This window comes from Manduca sexta, chromosome 4 (assembly GCF_014839805.1).
Source record: "Manduca sexta isolate Smith_Timp_Sample1 chromosome 4, JHU_Msex_v1.0, whole genome shotgun sequence".
Classification (NCBI taxonomy): Eukaryota; Metazoa; Arthropoda; class Insecta; order Lepidoptera; family Sphingidae; genus Manduca; species Manduca sexta.
In genome coordinates this window covers 10231824-10250775 of record NC_051118.1, presented here as the reverse complement: position 1 = coordinate 10250775, position 18952 = coordinate 10231824, and the positions used below count along the sequence as shown (strand labels likewise).

General features: G+C 37.8%; 2 protein-coding genes across 3 annotated transcripts in view; one reads left to right on the top strand and one right to left on the bottom strand.

Moving 5' to 3' along the window:
- The window catches only part of LOC115444501, an 82950-nt gene that overhangs the window by 21336 nt on the left and 42662 nt on the right, over window positions 1-18952 (top strand). The gene's annotated exons all lie outside the window — the stretch shown is intronic.
- On the bottom strand, window positions 5782-9508 carry LOC115444489. Of its 2 annotated transcripts, none has more exons than XM_037442127.1 (2): window positions 9210-9508; window positions 5782-6514 (listed from the first exon to the last, which is right to left on the bottom strand). In XM_037442127.1, the coding sequence occupies exons 1-2, from the start codon at window positions 9457-9459 to the stop codon at window positions 5814-5816; spliced, it is 951 nt and encodes a 316-aa protein (XP_037298024.1). In that variant the 5' UTR covers window positions 9460-9508; the 3' UTR covers window positions 5782-5813. The 2 variants fall into 2 exon arrangements, with proteins under 2 accessions (XP_037298024.1, XP_037298029.1); XM_037442132.1 differs by having other exon boundaries at window positions 5782-6518; window positions 9316-9508.

Here is an 18952-nt window from a genome sequence, read left to right as displayed (position 1 = left end):
ACTTGTTTATTCTGCGAGGTACAATTTCCCCGGCGCGGCGTGAGGTTACATTAGGTGCGGCCGCGAAAACATCTGAGGAATGCGTTTTCCGACGCTCACTGAACAGTAAATGTGATGTACGTGTTAGTTTTGTAAGAAGCGAAACTTACCATCCATTCCATTTGCTCCGACGAAGATTTAATGTTTTTTTTAATACTAAGGAACTTAAACTGCCAGTCCTTTCTAGAAGCCATAAGGAAACAACCATTAATGTGCTGCGCCGTTTTGTATATCTTGATTAAAGAATTATAATATGTAAATTAAAGTGATTAAGTTATATTATTAGAGATATATCAGTCATCCATAAAATGTCGATCCGTAGGCGTCAGTTGGTCTGCCTTTACAATTTATAAGATAGTTTGAAGTAATCAATTACAAGGCCGCTATCAGAGCTTTACCTACTATATAATCAAAAATACGAACCCTAATAATACAAGAAAAACAACACAAGTTTTAAATTTGAATAATTTAGTTCAAAATCTAAATAAAAAGTAAGCAACAGGCTATCGTAGACTGTATAACTTTAATAAAAAAAAAAAAACAGTAATGTTAAAAAAAAACAGTAATAAGCAACACGTGCGAGTCTTCGAGAAAATTTAAAAATTTAAAAAAAGAATTCAAAAGGAACACGCGCTGGCATGTAAATAATTCTGACCTAAAAAATACTAAGCAAGTCCCCCAGGTCCCGTGTCGCCTCGAGTGAGTTAGTACGGACGCCCCGCCGACAAATTCACACCCCAATTAGACTCCGTGATCGAATACCCTAAAGTTGGGACTGCGACGCGACTCGCACGGATGTAGGACGGGCTGGATCGTGTACTTTTATTGCTTGAAATATGTTACACTTGGGTACATGAGGGCAGTTGACATTTGGACGCGAGCGTTCGTGTACACCATCGCTTTGTCCATTTTCAATTATTGATACGTTAGAAATTGATATAGTACGAAATATTGCACGATTGTCGGTCTAGACTGAAATTATATCTGCAGTTTTTGCAGCCGTCCTACACTGCGACTGTACGTGTTTTCCATATATCAGTATTATCTGCTTACATTGATAGGTGAAGTCAAGGCAATATTTTAGTACTTTACTATCAGATATTTTTTCGTGGATCCCTACTTACGAATTGTGGACCGGCATGTTTTGGTCACGCCAACGTAGACCCTCAACAAGTCTCCCGTGGACCTTTGCGGTCCACCCGAATAGTAAATAGTAAATCCTTTATTTGCAAAAACGTTGGTACAGTATAGAGTCTTAAATAGTAATTTCTGATCAATCAACTTTTGTCAAATTTATTGACATGCAAATTTTTTGATGTGTATAATAATAAAAGAAAAATAATTAATTAGGTTAGGGCAAAAATTACTTCTAATAATTTGGGAACCAATTTGGGAACAATGATCTACACCATATTTAACAATTTTCTCACATTACAGTACACATAAATTTCGTAATACAACTTTAAACCACGTAAAAGCGTTTAATCAACCGCGCCCTCCCATAAATCTCTAAATAACTCACACGGCCGACAATGCGTAACAACCACGCCTTCTGTCACATCCAGCTCTCTATGGTATTGTCGCCACTCCCAACGTGTGGCTTAAATCATTAAAAAGCACGTTAGCTTGCGCGTCAAAGGCTTAAGGATTTCGTGGACCGCAGACGACATAAACCGCAGGTGACGTGTAGTTCCATATTTGAAATATGTTTCGCTATGTATTCTATATTTAAAAAGAGCTAATGCGGTAATGTTGTCTGTGGTACTCAAAGACAAATTGCAGTCAGTCTGCTTTCGCCCGAATTCTATATTTGAAATTTGAACAGCTTTGTCTTCGGATTTAGTTTATAAATGATGTTTTAGACACGATTGGTCTTTTTAAAATCGCAGAGTTTTAATGATTATGTAACATAGTGGGTGAGAAATAGTTGCAAAAAACTCCAGTTGCGTTGGAAGTCAAGTTGTTAAAGAGCATCGTTAAATACACACGTAAGTTATAATATAAATTATGAAAACATAAATTGTTGAACTGTCAATAATTAATACAATATAGAATAAAAGTCTTACTGCAAACCTTTCCGGAATAAAAAGCAGCCTAGCACACGTAAGTTATAATATAAATTATGAACTGTAAATATTCAATACTAGGTGTAGAATAAATGTCTTTCTGCATACTTTTCCGGAATAAAAAGCAGCCTATCTGTTAATCCGGGGCGTGGTTTATCTATGTCAAATATCCAAATACGTTTAGGAGTGCCTGCACTTAGTTCTACCTAACATTCTAAGTACAAACTTCACCAACTTTCTCCTCATATTACCAGCTTCTCTCAAGGCTTCGGTTTGTTGTGACAAACATACAATCTATGCGCTTTCTGCGTGCGTCTTCAGTCCTGTCATATTTTAACAAAATCGGTTTAGAACTGCAACTGCACACCGACTGCAATTGTGCTGGTTTGTAGTTTCATTGCAGTCGTATTAACAGCATTCAAGCTATAAATTTGCAGTTAGACTGCAGTTGAAATGCAGTCAATCTATCCATAGCCTAAATGCGACAACGTGTGTGTGTAGGACACGTGACACGTCCACGTCAAAAATGTATATGTGTGCGTACGGAACGCTTTACTTTGGTTTATTAAGGTATAGCACAGAGGCGAAAGGTGGAATTTTCCGAAGGGGAACCCAACAACATATAGGTACTAATATGCATAAATGCGGTCTACAAATCGTTCTAATGATAATTAGATTCTACATAAAGGAAAGTCGACAGGAATCGAGTTATGTTTTTTTTTATTGCTTTGAATGACGAGACGAGCTTGCCATTCGCCTGATAGTAAGCTATACGACCGCCCATAAACAGTAAGAACACCATTCATGAATTACAAATTATTGTTTGGTATTCCACTGCGTTCGCCATCCTGAGACATGAGATGTTAAGTCTTAATATGTTCAGTAGTTACACTGGCTACAATGTCCTTCTAACCGGAACACAACAGTGACTACACACGGCTGCTTGTAGAAATAGACATTGCGATGGTACCCAGGCGGACTCTCACATATGAGAGACCTACCACCAATGAATATGATTCGCCACTGGTATGGCATATCTACGTGGGATATAATGCCGAGACAAAAAAACACCGTCTTCATACAAATGACAGTCTTTAATTTAATCAAAATAAACTTAAACTACGTCTTCATAAAATTACGTCTGACTCCCCTGGCGCCATTTTATTTACCTACCCCTTTCTCCCTCTTTCCCATACATCCCTCTCACTCCCACAAATCATGTTCCGTTTCCCACATCTATATATTCTTAATCATTGACCACTATCACTACATAGTATAAAACAAAGTCGCTTTCTCTGTCCCTATCTATGTATGCTTAAATCTTTAAAACTACGAAACGGATTTTGATGCGGTTTTTTTTAATGGATAGAGTGATTTAAGAGGAAGGTTTATATGTATAATAACATCCATTAAACAGTGGAGAAATACTGTTATTTTGTTATGTTATACTCGTGCGAAGCCAGAGCGGGCCGCTATGTTTTTATATACAACGTTCACAGTTTTTCTGTAGTGTATTTAGTATCAGCATTGCACCCGTGCGAAGCCGGGGCGGGTCGCTAGTTGTCTATATTTTACAGGTATATGGATGCGCGTACGTCCCGGCCATCTCCATAAGCCCGTATTCCCATGTAATTTCATTTTCCGTACCATCCCAATTCTATCGCGTCCCGTGGTCGGCTAACGGATGTAATGAGTGGGTATTGGCCCTTAGTTTTTATTCGCATTGCAGTGTTAGTGTTGTGGGGTTCCAATAGTGTATCGCGTTTTCGAGTTAATGTCTTGATGATATTTTTTGATTTTGAGTAGTTCTTGCTGGCTTTTGGTCACGCAATTTATCGGAATAAATGCCTTGCAATATACTGAGATAAAAAAAGTCTATGTTGGATACTGTTTGCAATATATCGGGATTAAAGAAGTCTGTGTTGGATAACCTCGGTGGCGTAGTTGTATTACGGCACGATTGTAGTGATGAAGTCTCGGCTTCGATCCCGGGTCGGGCAAAGTGATATTCGTTTTTTTTACACAATAAACTCAATGTCACCGACATAGCACACAGGATTAGCAAACTGAAGTGGCTGTGGGCAGGGCATATCTGTCGAAGAATCGATAGGGTAAACGAGATCTTGAGTAGAGACCACGGCTTGGCAAACGTGGTGTAGGTCGCTCTCCAGCTAGGTGGAGTGACGATCTGCGAAAGGTCGCTGGTGAGAACTGGATGCGACAGGCCGAAGACAGGGTAAAATGGCGCTTATGGAGCAGGCCTATGTCCAGCAGTGGACAAAGATATAGGCTTATGATGACTCAATATCAGCCCGGAGTCTGGAATTTGTGTCCAATATGGCGATAGGTTCACCTACTATAACAGAAGGCTTACCCCTTCGGAGATAAAAGCCGTGACTATGTGTGCATATTACCTAGGTCAATTTCTCGTGGGTGATATTTTTTCAAAATTTCATCATGATCCATTCAACAAATAACCATACAAAGTATTTTAAAAACCACTCTTACTAACATGAACATACGTCATAAATTTAATATAGCATAAAATGATACTAGTAAGATATAAAATCTAAAGCCGCGTTGTTCCGGGACTCCATAATATCCCTCGGGATGTTAGTACACGCCACGATGCAGAGTTTAACTTACCAATAAAAGTCATATCAAAATCTGCTTGGCTTAATTGTAAGTTAACGAAATAACGAACTGAACTGAGTAATCTAAGTAGAAGTTTTGTCTCGTTAGTTTTACGTTAAAATATACTGCGGTTTTGTATTTATTGTGGTCCTGGCGAGTCTAAAAGCCGTATTAATAAGACGTAAAAGTTACTTAAACAAATATCTATATCGTCTAATTTGTATTAGTAATTAGTAGCCAATGTAACTACTGAACATAATAAGACTTAACATCTCATGTCTCAGGATGGTGAGCGCAGTGGAATACCAGACAATACTTTGTAATTCAAGATGTTGGATGGTGTTTCTACTGTTTATGGGCGGTCGTATCGCTTAGTATCAGACGAACGGCAAGCTCGTCTCGTCATTCAAAGCATTAAAAAAAAGATTAGGCTCTTCTCCATCAAGATTTGGTCCAGCGACACGACTGATTTGCGAACCATGGGTCTCTTATTAGTATGCTACTCTATCTTTTTGGTTTCCGCACACGCCGCCACCCACGTGGACCTAAAATCACACACATCACGCATTTATCCCCAAAGGGGTAAGCAGAGGCGCAACCAGGGCACCCACTTTTTGCCAAGTGTGTTCCGTCTCATGATGTGATAGGGGGCGAGCCTATCGCCATATCGAGCACAAATTCCAGACTCCGGACAGATACTGAGCAGAAAAAACTCATTTATATCACTTGAATGCGACTGTACAGCGTATGCACTACAACTACGCCACCGAAGCAGGCCTGGGACCTAAAATCGACTATATTTATTCCTATTGGAGCTGTAGAATGTAATGTCAAGCTCTAGCAATGAAAAAAAGAAATGGTACATATATTGAAAGAAGTATTAATTGTAGAGCATACGTCGCTGCTAGTATTACATGAAAATGAAATTCCTTCTTTGTACGGAATGTCTAAAGAATGTTATTTAGCGCTGTTGTTAATTTTAAATATTCATAAAACAAAATGATAAAGTCAGTGCTGAAGAAAGAGATATAAATAATAATCAGGTAAAAAAAAAAATCTAGTTATTGCAACAATTTATTCAACGTCTGTTTTAATAATCTGTGTATTTACGTGTCCTTCATCACGAGATAAAGATGCTAGGAGATTTTCCGAGAACGATGGCTGGTCTTCTAGAATGTTCTCTATAAGTTGCGTAACACGTGTTTTGAACTTTCTCATCTGTCGCTCATTCATACACTCAACATCAGGCAATAAGCTGAGCAGAAACATCTTTCTTGGCTGTTGTTCGAGATTATGACATTCTCTTCTCGCTCGTTTGCTCTTGACGTGTTCCAGAATGTCTTCGTCTACTGAGGTGGTGTTTTTGCCTCTTTTCCTACACTTTGTGGATAGTTCTGTGGGGGATGGTGTCGGTTCTGGCCGAAGTGGAGGGGATGGTGTAGGCAATGATACTGATGACTGCGGCGATGGCGTGGGCTCTAATGGATTATGGTCAGTATATATGGAATGAGAGCCTGTTATCTTATATTGTGATTCAGATGCTTCTTCAGCAAATGAAGTACTGTCTTCACCATCCTTGATATTAACAATTTCATTTATAACTATAGGCAGTTTCTTAGATTTGGGATGTATTTTGATAAACGGCACCGTGAATTGCATCACTTCTTTTAAGTAATAAGGTTTTCTTTTGTTTGCCCCTGATCCATTTTTTTCTGCCCTCAGGCTTCGCACAAACACGTTTCGAATGTTCGTCCACTTTTCTTTACAATCAGCTCCTGGACAGATAAAATTAAATAATTTAGCTATTTCAGATAGGCGAAGGATGTACATTTACAAGCCTGGTCGCGTCCTTGGTCACCTAGGTCACTGGCGACCAGCGCAACCACACTAAGTTGCGCGAAACAAGATTTTATGCGCGAACGCATACGTTCGCAATTTGAAAGTCGCGATTATCAATAATGGCGGACGCGCGACTAACGATGGCATTTGCGAGAGAGAATATAATTTTATTTGGAGAAACTGTGGTTATTATTTGGAATGTACTAAGTAAAATTTACATGCCAATTTCAGACATGACAGAATTGAAAAAAAAAAATCATAACGCTACCGACTTTTGTATTTAATTATTTAAGGACCTCCAACGAAGGATACACGGTATATAATAAAAACAATGTAGCATTTAATCGTTTAAGGCGATACCTCAAGGTCCATTTTCATACATTTTGTTTCGGCTTTAATCTGGGTAACTAATTTTAAAGGCAGAAATATCCATGATTATTAATTATTTTTACATTTTTCTTTCAACTGCGAGAACTAATCACTAACTAGACGTGAATTTAAATTCTTTACTTGCCAATACTTGTTTAGTTACCCAGATTAAAGGCGAAACAAAATGTATGAAAATGGACCTTGAGGTATCGCCTTAAGGGTGCTAGATTAAAAATACATCAGAATAGAGTTTCCTAGATCAAGTACTTCCAATTTATCGTAATATTGTATTGTTCTAATTCTCAGTGGCGCGGATGTTTACAATTATTGAAACAGATTATGTTGGAATACTAACGGAGAAATTTTAAGATCTTTTGCCATAAAGCACTAGGAGGAGTTGTCTATAAAAATAGCCACGCTGTAGAATTTGGCGTGCAATATATCGAAGAAGAGTAATGTAAAAACGTATTTGTTGCAAAAATGTAACCACGTACCATCAAGTACATTCAAAAACAACCAACTGAAAACAAAACTTTCTACATCAAGTCTATAGTATAATTATATTCTATGACAAAATGGCCAGCGACAACTTTGTCTTGTCAATGTATGGTACTGATTATCAAACAATTTTTTCAAAACATATGTAGCTTTGACGATAATACCTGTTTTTGCTCTGATTTACATCGAATTGCATTTATAACAATACTTAATTCCTGTCATCATGTTAAATGCACAAACAACAGTATAGGTTTTTCGCACTGTTGGGACGGTAGCTAAAAATGCTACTTAGACGCGGGGCCTACAGAACAGACGTGGGGCGAGGACGGGGCGCAGACAGGGCGCGAACGGGGCGCCGTCGCAATTTTTTAAAACATATAGAAAAGACGAGGCACGGACGTGACGCTGGGCGCTGCGAGATATGACGGTTTTCAGCTGCCCGATTTTGACACGATAACAAGCTCTTCCGAAGATGACGATGTGTTAGCACTGGTGTATCTCGCTAATGTGCAGAGGGTTAATTTTTTATTTTATTTTATTGATTGTGGAATATTGAATATTGAGGAATAATATTCTATTTTATTGTTATTGCAATATTTTGGTCTATTATAATTATAGAGAACAGCCGCCTTATTACCATCTCTTATAATATTGTAACCCAAATTTATAATAACTATTATTATTAAAAATGTTTTAAGTACCGCAAACGCAATATTTTATGTAATTATACAGAATAATTTATTATTCACAATATACTCATAAAACTAACAATAAATATCATTCATTCTTTTCCATCCCTACGCAGGAGTAAAACAATATTGTTTTTATAAGGTCATAGTACGAATCTGAGTAATATTTTATACGATGATCTTCCTTCTCTAAACACATCGCAACTACTCAAGAACGCAGGTAGTTTTGTGTGATAGCGACGCGACGCGCGAGTGCCGGCACCCGCGCCCGACCTCGCCCGCACCAACGTCCATCGGCGGTCGCAGCCGTGCCCCGTCGTTTTTATGTTTTACAATAGAGCGCAGGCGAGTACGCGTCATATCTTCTCGTCTATACATTTTGTATGAAAGCGACGCGGAAGAGACATATGTCCGCGCCCGCCGTCCGCGTCTTACATCTTTTCATCGATAGCGTTACATTGATAAATATTTTGCCTTTCAATAAAAAATAGTTTTATTTACCTGGTACAGTATAATCCGTTTATTATGACTCTGCCTATATTGACCAACCTCTTATTATGACGTAATTACACTACGAAGTTTGGTTTTCATATAAGATTCTTTATAAAAAAGTCGGATATAATGACTTCCCTTACAGTGACATGTCGCTTATTGTGACCCCTTTTTAATAAATTATGTCCGGTTATAATGACCGACATGATTCTTTACGCCTTCGGTAATGTTCGTTGATGCCCGACGACGTTCGGCACGTGGCTCGTTTTTATTTTGAATCTCAGTGATGGGGAAGAAGAAGTCGAGGAAGAACCATTACCTACCGCAGAAGAGGCATTAAAAGCTGCACAATTATTATCCTGATTTGTTCATAGCAATATTGAAAACGATAATTTGACCATAGCGATGTCTTCTATACATAATAGTATTAGAGACTGTTTTTACAATAAAATAAAAAAACAAAAGCAGACAAAAATTACAGATTACTTACATTAAAAAAATACAACTTTTATGTACATACATACATACATACATTTTATAAGTTACTATGTTTCTCTATTAAAGTACTTAAATACATGCATACCATTTACATAAAAATGTTTTTTTTTCACAAAACGCTTTGTATGACGTCCGCTTATTATGACGTGTTTGTCAATTCCTTTCGATGTCATTATAAACGGATTCGACTGTATGTTGAATCGTTTCCCAATTTCTAACCAAGCTTTTTCCACTACGTCTTTTCTGCCGTAGTCTGGTACATTGTAATCGTATAAGCAAGGATATTTTTTAACTTCACGGACAAGTTTCATGTTTACTTCTTGTTCGGTCGCCATTTTTGTGCAATGCGTACGCGACTCGCGTGACGTGCGACCGCTACGGCCAGTCGCGTGTGACTGACTTCAATCGCGTCGTCGACGCGTTCCATCGTGTGCGGAACAGCGAGATATGGCGACTACTTCGAGACAGGACATGCGTAAAACACGTGAGCGGCTGGAATATGAAGGACTTTCGCATTTCAAGTGAAAACTTATAAAATTCGATGTCCAAAGTATTTACATAATAAATAAAGAGGCAGTATATGGTTGTGGTAAAAGGATATATCTTACACAATTCTTTCCACCGGCTCGGATAAGCCCCGGGGCGGGATTGCGGACTCCCGGGTCGCGGGATTGCGGCTGATCGCCAGTGTAGGGCCGTCACTACCATTATTGTTAAATGAATATCTCTAAATGTTTTGAAGATATAATATCTATTTCATATATTAATTTAGAATTTGAGATAGTTTACCTTTGTTATAATAATATCATTGATAGCATAATCATTAGATTTAAAAATTGATACCATGAATAAAAAAAAATACGTTAAGTTCGAAATACAAGAGATTAATGAAATAAAATATATTTAGGTACTTAAAAATACACAAAACCATATAGAACACCAAAAGACCAAATGCGATTAATTACATTAACCAAGGAAAACATTGCCATCCCCTATGAATTTCGCTAAAATTTTTGACCTAAAGGCAAACACATTTATACGTAGCGCCACCCCCTATCCCGCGGGTGGAGTTATCAAGTTATCAATTTAGCGCGAACCGACGGACGGCCCGCCGCGCCATGCGGTAAGCTATCTCCACCGCCTATATTTTATACTTGCCTGGTACTTATACGTTGCAATGTATGTTTATCGTACTTGGTTTGACGGTGCGATTGATGGAATGACTTTGTTTGTCCGTTACGGATGTATATTATTAAATTTACCGTCGTTGCAAACAAACTTCTTGTATATGGGTTCATATGGGCCTTATAACTTTTTTGAACTAAGTCTATGGTGATAAATGAAACCACGTTGGATTTATTGTAGTTGACAAGGTCATTTTGAGATTGCGATACTAAATGAAACCTACATACTTCTTGATGATAAGAACATAATCTAAAAGAATTACACACTCACACTCACACAACATCACGCATCTATCCCCGACGGGGTATGTAGAGGAGCAACCAGAACACCCACTTTTGACCAAGTGAGTTGTGATAGGCGGCGAGCCTATCGCCATATCGGGCACAAATTCCACACTCCGGGTTAATACTGAGCAGAAAAACCCAAATATCATTTCCCGACCCGGGATTCTAATTCAGAACCTCAAAGCGCTGTCGTACCGCGCATGTGGTAGTACTACGCCACCGCGGCAGTCTAAAAGAATTAGTAAGTATGGTGGGTGATATCTGCTCCGCTTGTCATCGTATCATGTCCCCCCTCATAATCCACATTTAATTTTGATTAATGCGCCCCGCGTCCACCCGCTTTGTAGCACGCGTACATAATGTAAAATATAACTTTATTTTTATGTTTTGATTTTCGATTTGAGATCAGGTATTATGTGGTACGAACACGCTACAGTAAATGCCTACAAAACAAATGGGCTTAGTAGCTTTGTTTCTTATGTTTTATGAGATTAAAAATAAAACTTTAATATTTCTAATACCTATTCCTGATCAATACACACATGGTTCTTTTGGCATCTTTACACTAAACTAATCAATTGTGTAAAGTTAATTATTGTGCTCAATTGCATAGAGTTAAACACTTATCTGTCGCATCCACATGTCAAATATTATAGGTGTCAATATTATTCATGGAATGGGAAAAATAATATGTCCTTGCTGTTTTTTATTTGCATTTTCAAAAAAGCATACCAATGTTACTTTCATGTTTTGTTTCTATGTGTTAGACGAGGTAATAAGTATTATTCAGGATTAGGTATGTGTATTTAATCCTACTGACATCTTTTTCATAAAGAAGTTCGTGGAAATAACATTCTGAAATCCTTATTGTTTGTTTCTTTTTTCAGGTAAGAGTACACGTATACAGAATAAAGTAAGTTCATTTTATATAATAAATTACTTGACATTACAGCGGCAATGTTGCTGACGTCCGTTGTTTGGTTAGACTCTACAGTTGCTGAAACTTAGATATTAATCATTTTTTAGTTCTTTTATGACTTAAATTAAATTCACTCATAATATATAATAAAATATGGTGGTCATCTTGATTCTGTTGCTTTTTTTTACTATGAGACATATAAAAACCCACTAGGAATACATAACACTGTCTACGATAGTGAGTTAGCGTCTGACGGGCCGGGGAGCGGTCCGAGGCGCGGGCGGGGCGGACGCGGCGCGGCATCCGGCCGCGTTTCCTCGCGGAAATAGGGCCCGTTCCGTCCCACGCGCGCGCTCTAATGGCGCGTGCTCTTCTAATGTCATGCCGCCCTGGTACCGGCAGCTCGTTAGCTGCCACTCTGAATTTCTTTTCTTTCAAAAATTTTCTTTTTTCGGTTTTATTAGTTAGTTGTAACAAAATTCTGACTTTGTTCTTATAAAAAAATAGCCGCAGTTTTACTAAGAATAGCAGAACCTGCATTTAATAATAAAGATGAACCAACCTAGCAAGGCTTTTGAAGTCTTCACCCTCAAGTTCTTCACATCGCTTTTCAATTAAGAAGCATCTAATTATTTCCTAGTTAGTTATTACCGGTGAACCGAGTGTGAGAACAAAAATGCTATAAAAAGATTCAAAATATTATGTTATTAAAATTACATTAAAAAGCAAACTGAATTATTATTTTAAGATAACACTTTATACTAAATAAGGGTCTAGAACCCGTTTTTGCTCGAGGCTTCGTCCGCGTATAAGATTTTTCCGTAAAAAGGACTAAAATCCCACGGGAGCACATAACCGGTATTAAAAGTAACCTAAGTATTAATCTAAGACACTATGGTTTGTCTGTGTTTCCAATATGTTTAATGATATATATTCAATGGTTTATGAGTATTTGGCTAACAAACATGGAAACCTTACAAACTTTGACATACTGTTAGACTTATTTTGCAACTATAAAGTCTATTGAACGATTTTAAATGGTATCTAGATTAATTTGTACAAATTGTAAAATAGTTAGTAATTATAATAAGGGCTAGAATTATTTCATTCAATATATGCCTTAGCATAAGAATGCTTATAGATACAATCCTACATGCGGAAATTACTATACATAATACCAGCTCTGTATTATATACTGTCCCACTGCTGGGCACGGGCGTCTTCTACTACTGAGAGGGATTAGGCCTTAGTTCACCACGCTGGTCTAGTGCGCATTGGTAGACTTCACACACCCTCAAAATTCCTATAGAGAACTTCTCAAGTATGCAGGTTTCTTCACGATGTTTTCCTTCGACATTAAAGCAAGCGATAATTCACAAATCAAAACTTCTGAAAAGTCAGAGGTGTGTGCCATTGGGTTTTGAACCTGAGAAAACTCGCTAGTCCATTCCATTCCCAACTAGGCTATCGCCGCTTTTTTCATGTTAGATTTTTTTCCAAAACTCGCGTTCCTGTGTCGCCAGTACAACAAGACAGAACATTTCTAACCTTTGGACACAATGACATCTTGTATGTCATTTCTAACATTCGGAGAACACACTGTCGTCTAATATCTTTAGTTGGGTACACAATGTCCTAAAAATCAAGTCATACTAGATCACATCTGAAGGGTTGAGATCCGTTGACCCGATGCGGGTTATACAGTTCTGAGTGCCGACTAACATCCGCGTTGGTACAAAAAGCCCGCGTGTATGCACTGGGGACGCCGCGCCCGGGCCGCGCCTCACGCTGTCGAGTGCCGACATTGACGGGCTGTACGCCGACACGAACCGTCTTGATACTTGATTAATATATTATAAAAAATAATTTTTATAGATTGTAATATGAGTTTTTTGTAGGGAATGGTTATTGTGAATATAGAGAACGTTTGTAAATGTAATTGAGTTAGAATTTTATTTTAGTGAAATGCTAAGGTGAAACGTAACCTTTATCAGAAATAGAAAAAACTAAATTAATTTCAACCAATTCAATAAGCATGTAAACTAGGCACTATATCTCGTAAAATTACTAAATAAATTTTACACATGTAACATTGACGCATCAGTCTGAGCATCTAAACGAATACAATAATCCATAATATCCATAATTCTCCGAGACCAAGCCACAATGATCGCAGTACACGTCGAAGGGCCAGGGGGCCTGCAGCCCGCTTCCCTCCCACGCGGCTGTCACCCTCATTATATTACCGAGGATACGAGCTGCGCCTCGCCATCGGCTAATTTGACGCACGCTCGTCGCTCGCACTGCGCGTCACTAGCGGTAAATGCATTTCACTCGCTGTTCATTGCTAGATTTGTAATAGTTCATTTCGTATAGTGCTTTTATCTATAATAAAACAAAGTCCCCTTTTCTGTCTTTTTGTATGTTATCGATTTTCTCAAAATCTACTGAACGGATTTTTATGAAGTTTCGTATAGAGATAGTTTAAGACTCTGGGAAGGTTATAGACTACTTCCTATCCCGGGAAAATATATATACCGGGACTTTTATCCCGGAAAACTACTTCACACGGGCGAAGCCGCGAGCAAAGCTAGTAGTTGTATAAGAATATGACTGAGTTATTGGTATGGTAAGATTTTGTATATTCTATAGAAAATGTGTGTTTTTTTTACAGCCCGGTTATTTTCTAGTAAATTAATGATTTCGGAATACTGAGGGTAATTTTCTGCCTTTGAGGGCTAGGAATGGGTGTAAGGGAATGATAAATGAAGATTGTTGAGACTCCAGTTATCTTTCTGACCGTGCCAGTCAACCACAAAGCTAGATCTTTTATCACGATCTTTGGTAAGCCATAGTCAATACTGTTTAGCGAGATTTTAACACTTACAAAACTAACTTAGAAATAAACTCAAAATTATAAACGATAATAGATGATTTATCCATCATTCAAATATTACATAATCTAAGCAACTTGTGACGTGTAGCAGTAACTTAATGCTAAGTAAAGAAACTAATATCTAAATCCAAACTTGCATTCGTAAAACCTCACATAAAAACGGTATTCAAAAACACTTGCGATGATTTAGCAAAACTCCGCTCCCTAAAGCGACCACACTCGACACCCATAAATATATACCGGCACATCATTATATACAGATGTCAGGCCGGGCCGCGTTGCGTCACCGCACGCGAGCACATCTATCTACGGTGCTATAGCTCCACCAGCTGCTGTTTTACCATCGCAAACTTCAACAGCCGACCTTATACCATCGGAATAAGCGTTCCCACTCCGCAAACGTTAGTTTGCAACGTTCAACTTGATAGGTGCCGGTGGCGGCGAGGCCGGGAGACAGATAAATATCGCTTTATACTCATCGCCCACTTTGAAGCGACGCAGTCGGTAATTTTCTTGCTCTCACTTCTATTTGTATGTATTTATCGTCCGGGGTGACGTGTGAGCAGTCTGTTACGATGTGATCTTTTTATGCAATAATGGTTCGAATTTCTGATCGGTTAGACTTTATATGGTAACTTGCTTTTGCTCGCGGCTTCGTCTGTATGAAGGAGTTATCCGGGATGAAAGTTCCGCTATATATTTTCCCGGGTTAGGCTATAACCTTCCCAGGGTCGTTAACTATCTCCATACCAAATTTCATAAAAATCCGTTCAGTAGATTTTGAGGAAATCGATAACATACAGACAGGAAAGGGGACTTTGTTTTATATGTGTAGATGAGTAGCTGAATCTACAATATTCAACATAAATGTTGTGAAATGGTTTTAAATTGAAAGGTTTAATGGTCATCTGTACTTAGCTTATGTTTGCAAAGCGAAAGAAGAGTTTTTGTCTCTTCAAAATATGTTCGCATTTTCTTTTACAAAAATATGGCTGCGAATCCTAGTGACAGTGATGTTCGCACAGTAAAATATTTCGGAGGCGAAAAATATTTTCCCTCTGATATATCCGCATATTGTGCCATATCTCTGACGCTTGCCTCCATATTTAAAATATTTGCGATCGCTCTACTTCATCGGTATTTATTGCTGATACTTTTACATATTTCTGTAAACGTGGTCATGCTGTGAAACTTGGTTTCCATATCATTTTGCCAATAAATATGTGAACTGTAAGTCTTATCTGTCTAGTTTTATAAAGACACCGTTCCAACCAAATGGCATAATTTTATTTTGTAAGGTTGACTTAAAAGGTTAATTATGACTAAATTGTATCCAGACGTTTCGCAAGACAGTTCGAGCTGAAGAACCACCATTAGTTAGCTATGCGTAGTCATATGCTCGTTACCAATACCCAAATTACATTGTTAAAGGTAGCCAGATGTATGTGGATGAAGTGCCGAGTTCGAACTTAAATTCTGCCAACACTGCGTTGGTTTATAACACAATGCACCCTGACTTAGCGTCCAACAGACCGGTTGTAAAACTAAACACAATACTTTTCACAACATGCTTGGAAAGTGTGTGGCGTTGACGCATTCTACAAGAGTAGGTCGAAGATTATAGTTGGTATTAAAACCAAGCTTTTCAAACAGATGACAATTTCATTCTTGTACAGCTGTTCCTTTCACGTACACAGCGTTTCGACATTTCACATGTGATAATATACCTATGACCTTTGATATTCCGAATGAGGCTTATTACATGGAGTTATTTTTATACGGGTACGACTAAGTGAACCTAGAACCTACTGCACCTCATGGTAACTGGAGTGATGTCTAATAGAATGTCGAGTGAATGGAGATGATTACCCCTTGACAGTCGACACAATTATGCCGGTCTGTTTGAACCGGATATACATTGGCTGATCCTGGAACGTGGCACGTGGGTCACTATGGCGGGATTTAACACTTTGTGTACGGTTGATGCTATCCGGGCAGATATAGAATATGTCCTACCACTAGCAGCTATTTGTTATTTACTAGAACTACATACACTTATAGCACTGTTCTCGTAGCAAATAAAAGCATTAAAACTACGATGAACTCATTACTCCAATCGGTAGTAGGTCAAAGTAGCATAAGGAAGTACATACATTAATTAGACTGCGGACACCTCGCATGACCTATAAACACTAGTATAACCAACCCTGTTCACTGCGAAATTAGATGAGAAGTTTGATGATACCTAGTAATTATTCTGTATATTTGCATAGTATGGCGCAAATAGAAAAGGCCGAGCCTATAGTGTCTATGCAAGATTTTTCTGTTTTGCTGCTCGGCGGTAGAAATAGACATTACGGCGGTACCTACCCAGGCGGACTCTCACATATAAGAGACCTATCACCAATTCATAGAATTCTTTACATTTCTTAAAGTAATGTTCGTATGTATACGTACATGTTTACTTACTCTATTACTTGCACTGTTCTTTCCATAAACAGATCGTATCTTGGTTTAATTACCAGTCCAACTAGTATACGCTTTATAACATAGTATAGCACCTAATTTCCAATATAGCAGTTGCATTGAAACTGCTGTAACCGGGTACCAGATAGTCTCATCTTCATTTGTGACGTTACATTATTAATACCCTTGGCATGATTCGGTATTACTGTTAATGAGTCTAGTTCTAGTGTATGTCTAGATATTTCTGCTTCGAGATATTTAGATCACACTGTAAGGATTATACTGGTAATTAGTGTAGTAATAGGTCCACATATTTCTTCTTCAAGCTTTTTAATAAGGATGTGGCAAAGATTCTTTCGAACAGATAGATTATGTTATCAAGTTTAAAGTTTTTTCTAGAAATGTATGTGATATTTTGATGCCTGTTATTGATATTCCTTGGCGAAGTTAATATCAAATAACTTCTAACGAGTAGTTTAAAGCCGGTATATGCATTAGCAAAAGAATGCCTATTGATACAATCCCATAAGCATGAACTTAAATACATATTATAAAGCAAAGTCCCCTTTTCTATCTGTCTGTATGTGATCGATTATCTCAAAATGTACAGAATGGTTTCTTTTTAAATTTGGATGGAGATAGTTTAGGACCCTCGGAAGGTTATAGGCTACTTTCCAACCCGAGAAAATATATAGCGGGACTTTTATCCAGGAAAATCCGTCACGCGGACAAAGTCGCGAGCAAAATTTAATTAAATTTTATGTATATATTTATTGAAATTAAACTAATTTTCGGATTCTATCGCGGTTAGTATTTAATTTTTCTCCCGACGTTTCGAAGACTTTGCAGCCTTCATGGTCACGGGGGGGACTGAGGTGTTGTTCATCCGTAAAGTTACAATATCTATCTACATTTTAAAATTATACAACTTTTTTAAAATTTTAGCTGTTGGTGGTCCGACCTACGCAGAATAATCTTCATTTATTTATGCCAATATAGTTACTATCGCCATGTAGACTTTCCTTCCGTCAAAGTCCAAAGTCCATCTAGAAAAAATTATACGGAAAATTGACATCAATAGTTCACTCCCAAGGCTAGTCGGCGCTAACCTCTTATTACCGCATAGAAGGCCAGCGTGGGATGTGGCCTATGTATTACCAATCCTAGGAAATCTATATATATTATGTAAAGGTGAATAGTTTATTTGAATGCGCTAGTCTCAGGAACTTCAGGTTCGAATTGAAAAAAAAAAAATTGTTCGATAGATAATTTTTCATAATAATGATATAGTTCAGTTTTAAGCGCGCTAGGTTTAGTTTGTTTATTTCAATAACTTACCCTGCCTTATGATATATTATTTGTTTATAATAATACATTGTCCATAACAAAGACGTCATTTCATTAGTTCAAAGTTCATTAGTGCCCGAATCTCAAACATCCATATTAGTGACGTAATTTTTTTTGCGAGAAGTGGGTGCACATTAAAATCATATTAGTAAATCGCTTCATTGATTTAATAGCGCGTTGTGTGGTTTTGTCCCTCAGGCCTGATTTGATTTCCTTGTTGGCTAGTTGTGTGGAAGTAATATTGAAAAGGATTTATGTGGTAACGGATTTAATGTGGTTTTCCCTTGAATTATAATCTAGAATGATCTAAACAATTTAGCTTTGTTTAGAATAAGACGTCATAACTATTGCGTATTGTCATCCATGCCGTCTCAGCCCAAAATTGATTTTTTGGATCATCACAGTGTCCAGAATTCCTTTGATGTTATTTATGGATAATCATTTACTTCTTCGACCTTCTATACAGACAGTATTGATTTTCTATCGTATAGCATATCGATCCAAATGTATTAAAACTCTATCCAAACTCCACAGAAACTACTTCGCTTCCATCCGCCCGCATACCGCGCAATGGCAAAACGACAAACTGGCTGAAAATAATCTTGTTACTTTATTTGCGCGTAAATTCTGATACAATTATAGTCTAGTGTAGTGCAGCGAATACTCGACTTACACATATATAGTCATACAACAGCAGACGTTATGCATTGAAACCTCAGCGAAATGCCTTA

Bases quoted from the DNA above. Each gene is read 5' to 3' on its own strand.
- LOC115444489 (XM_037442127.1), bottom strand. From the start codon at position 9,459: ATGGCGACCGAACAAGAAGTAAACATGAAACTTGTCCGTGAAGTTAAA. The intron at 6,515-9,209 runs GTATGCATGTAT...TTATCTGTCCAG, and splicing joins AAAACATTTTTATGTAAATG to GAGCTGATTGTAAAGAAAAG.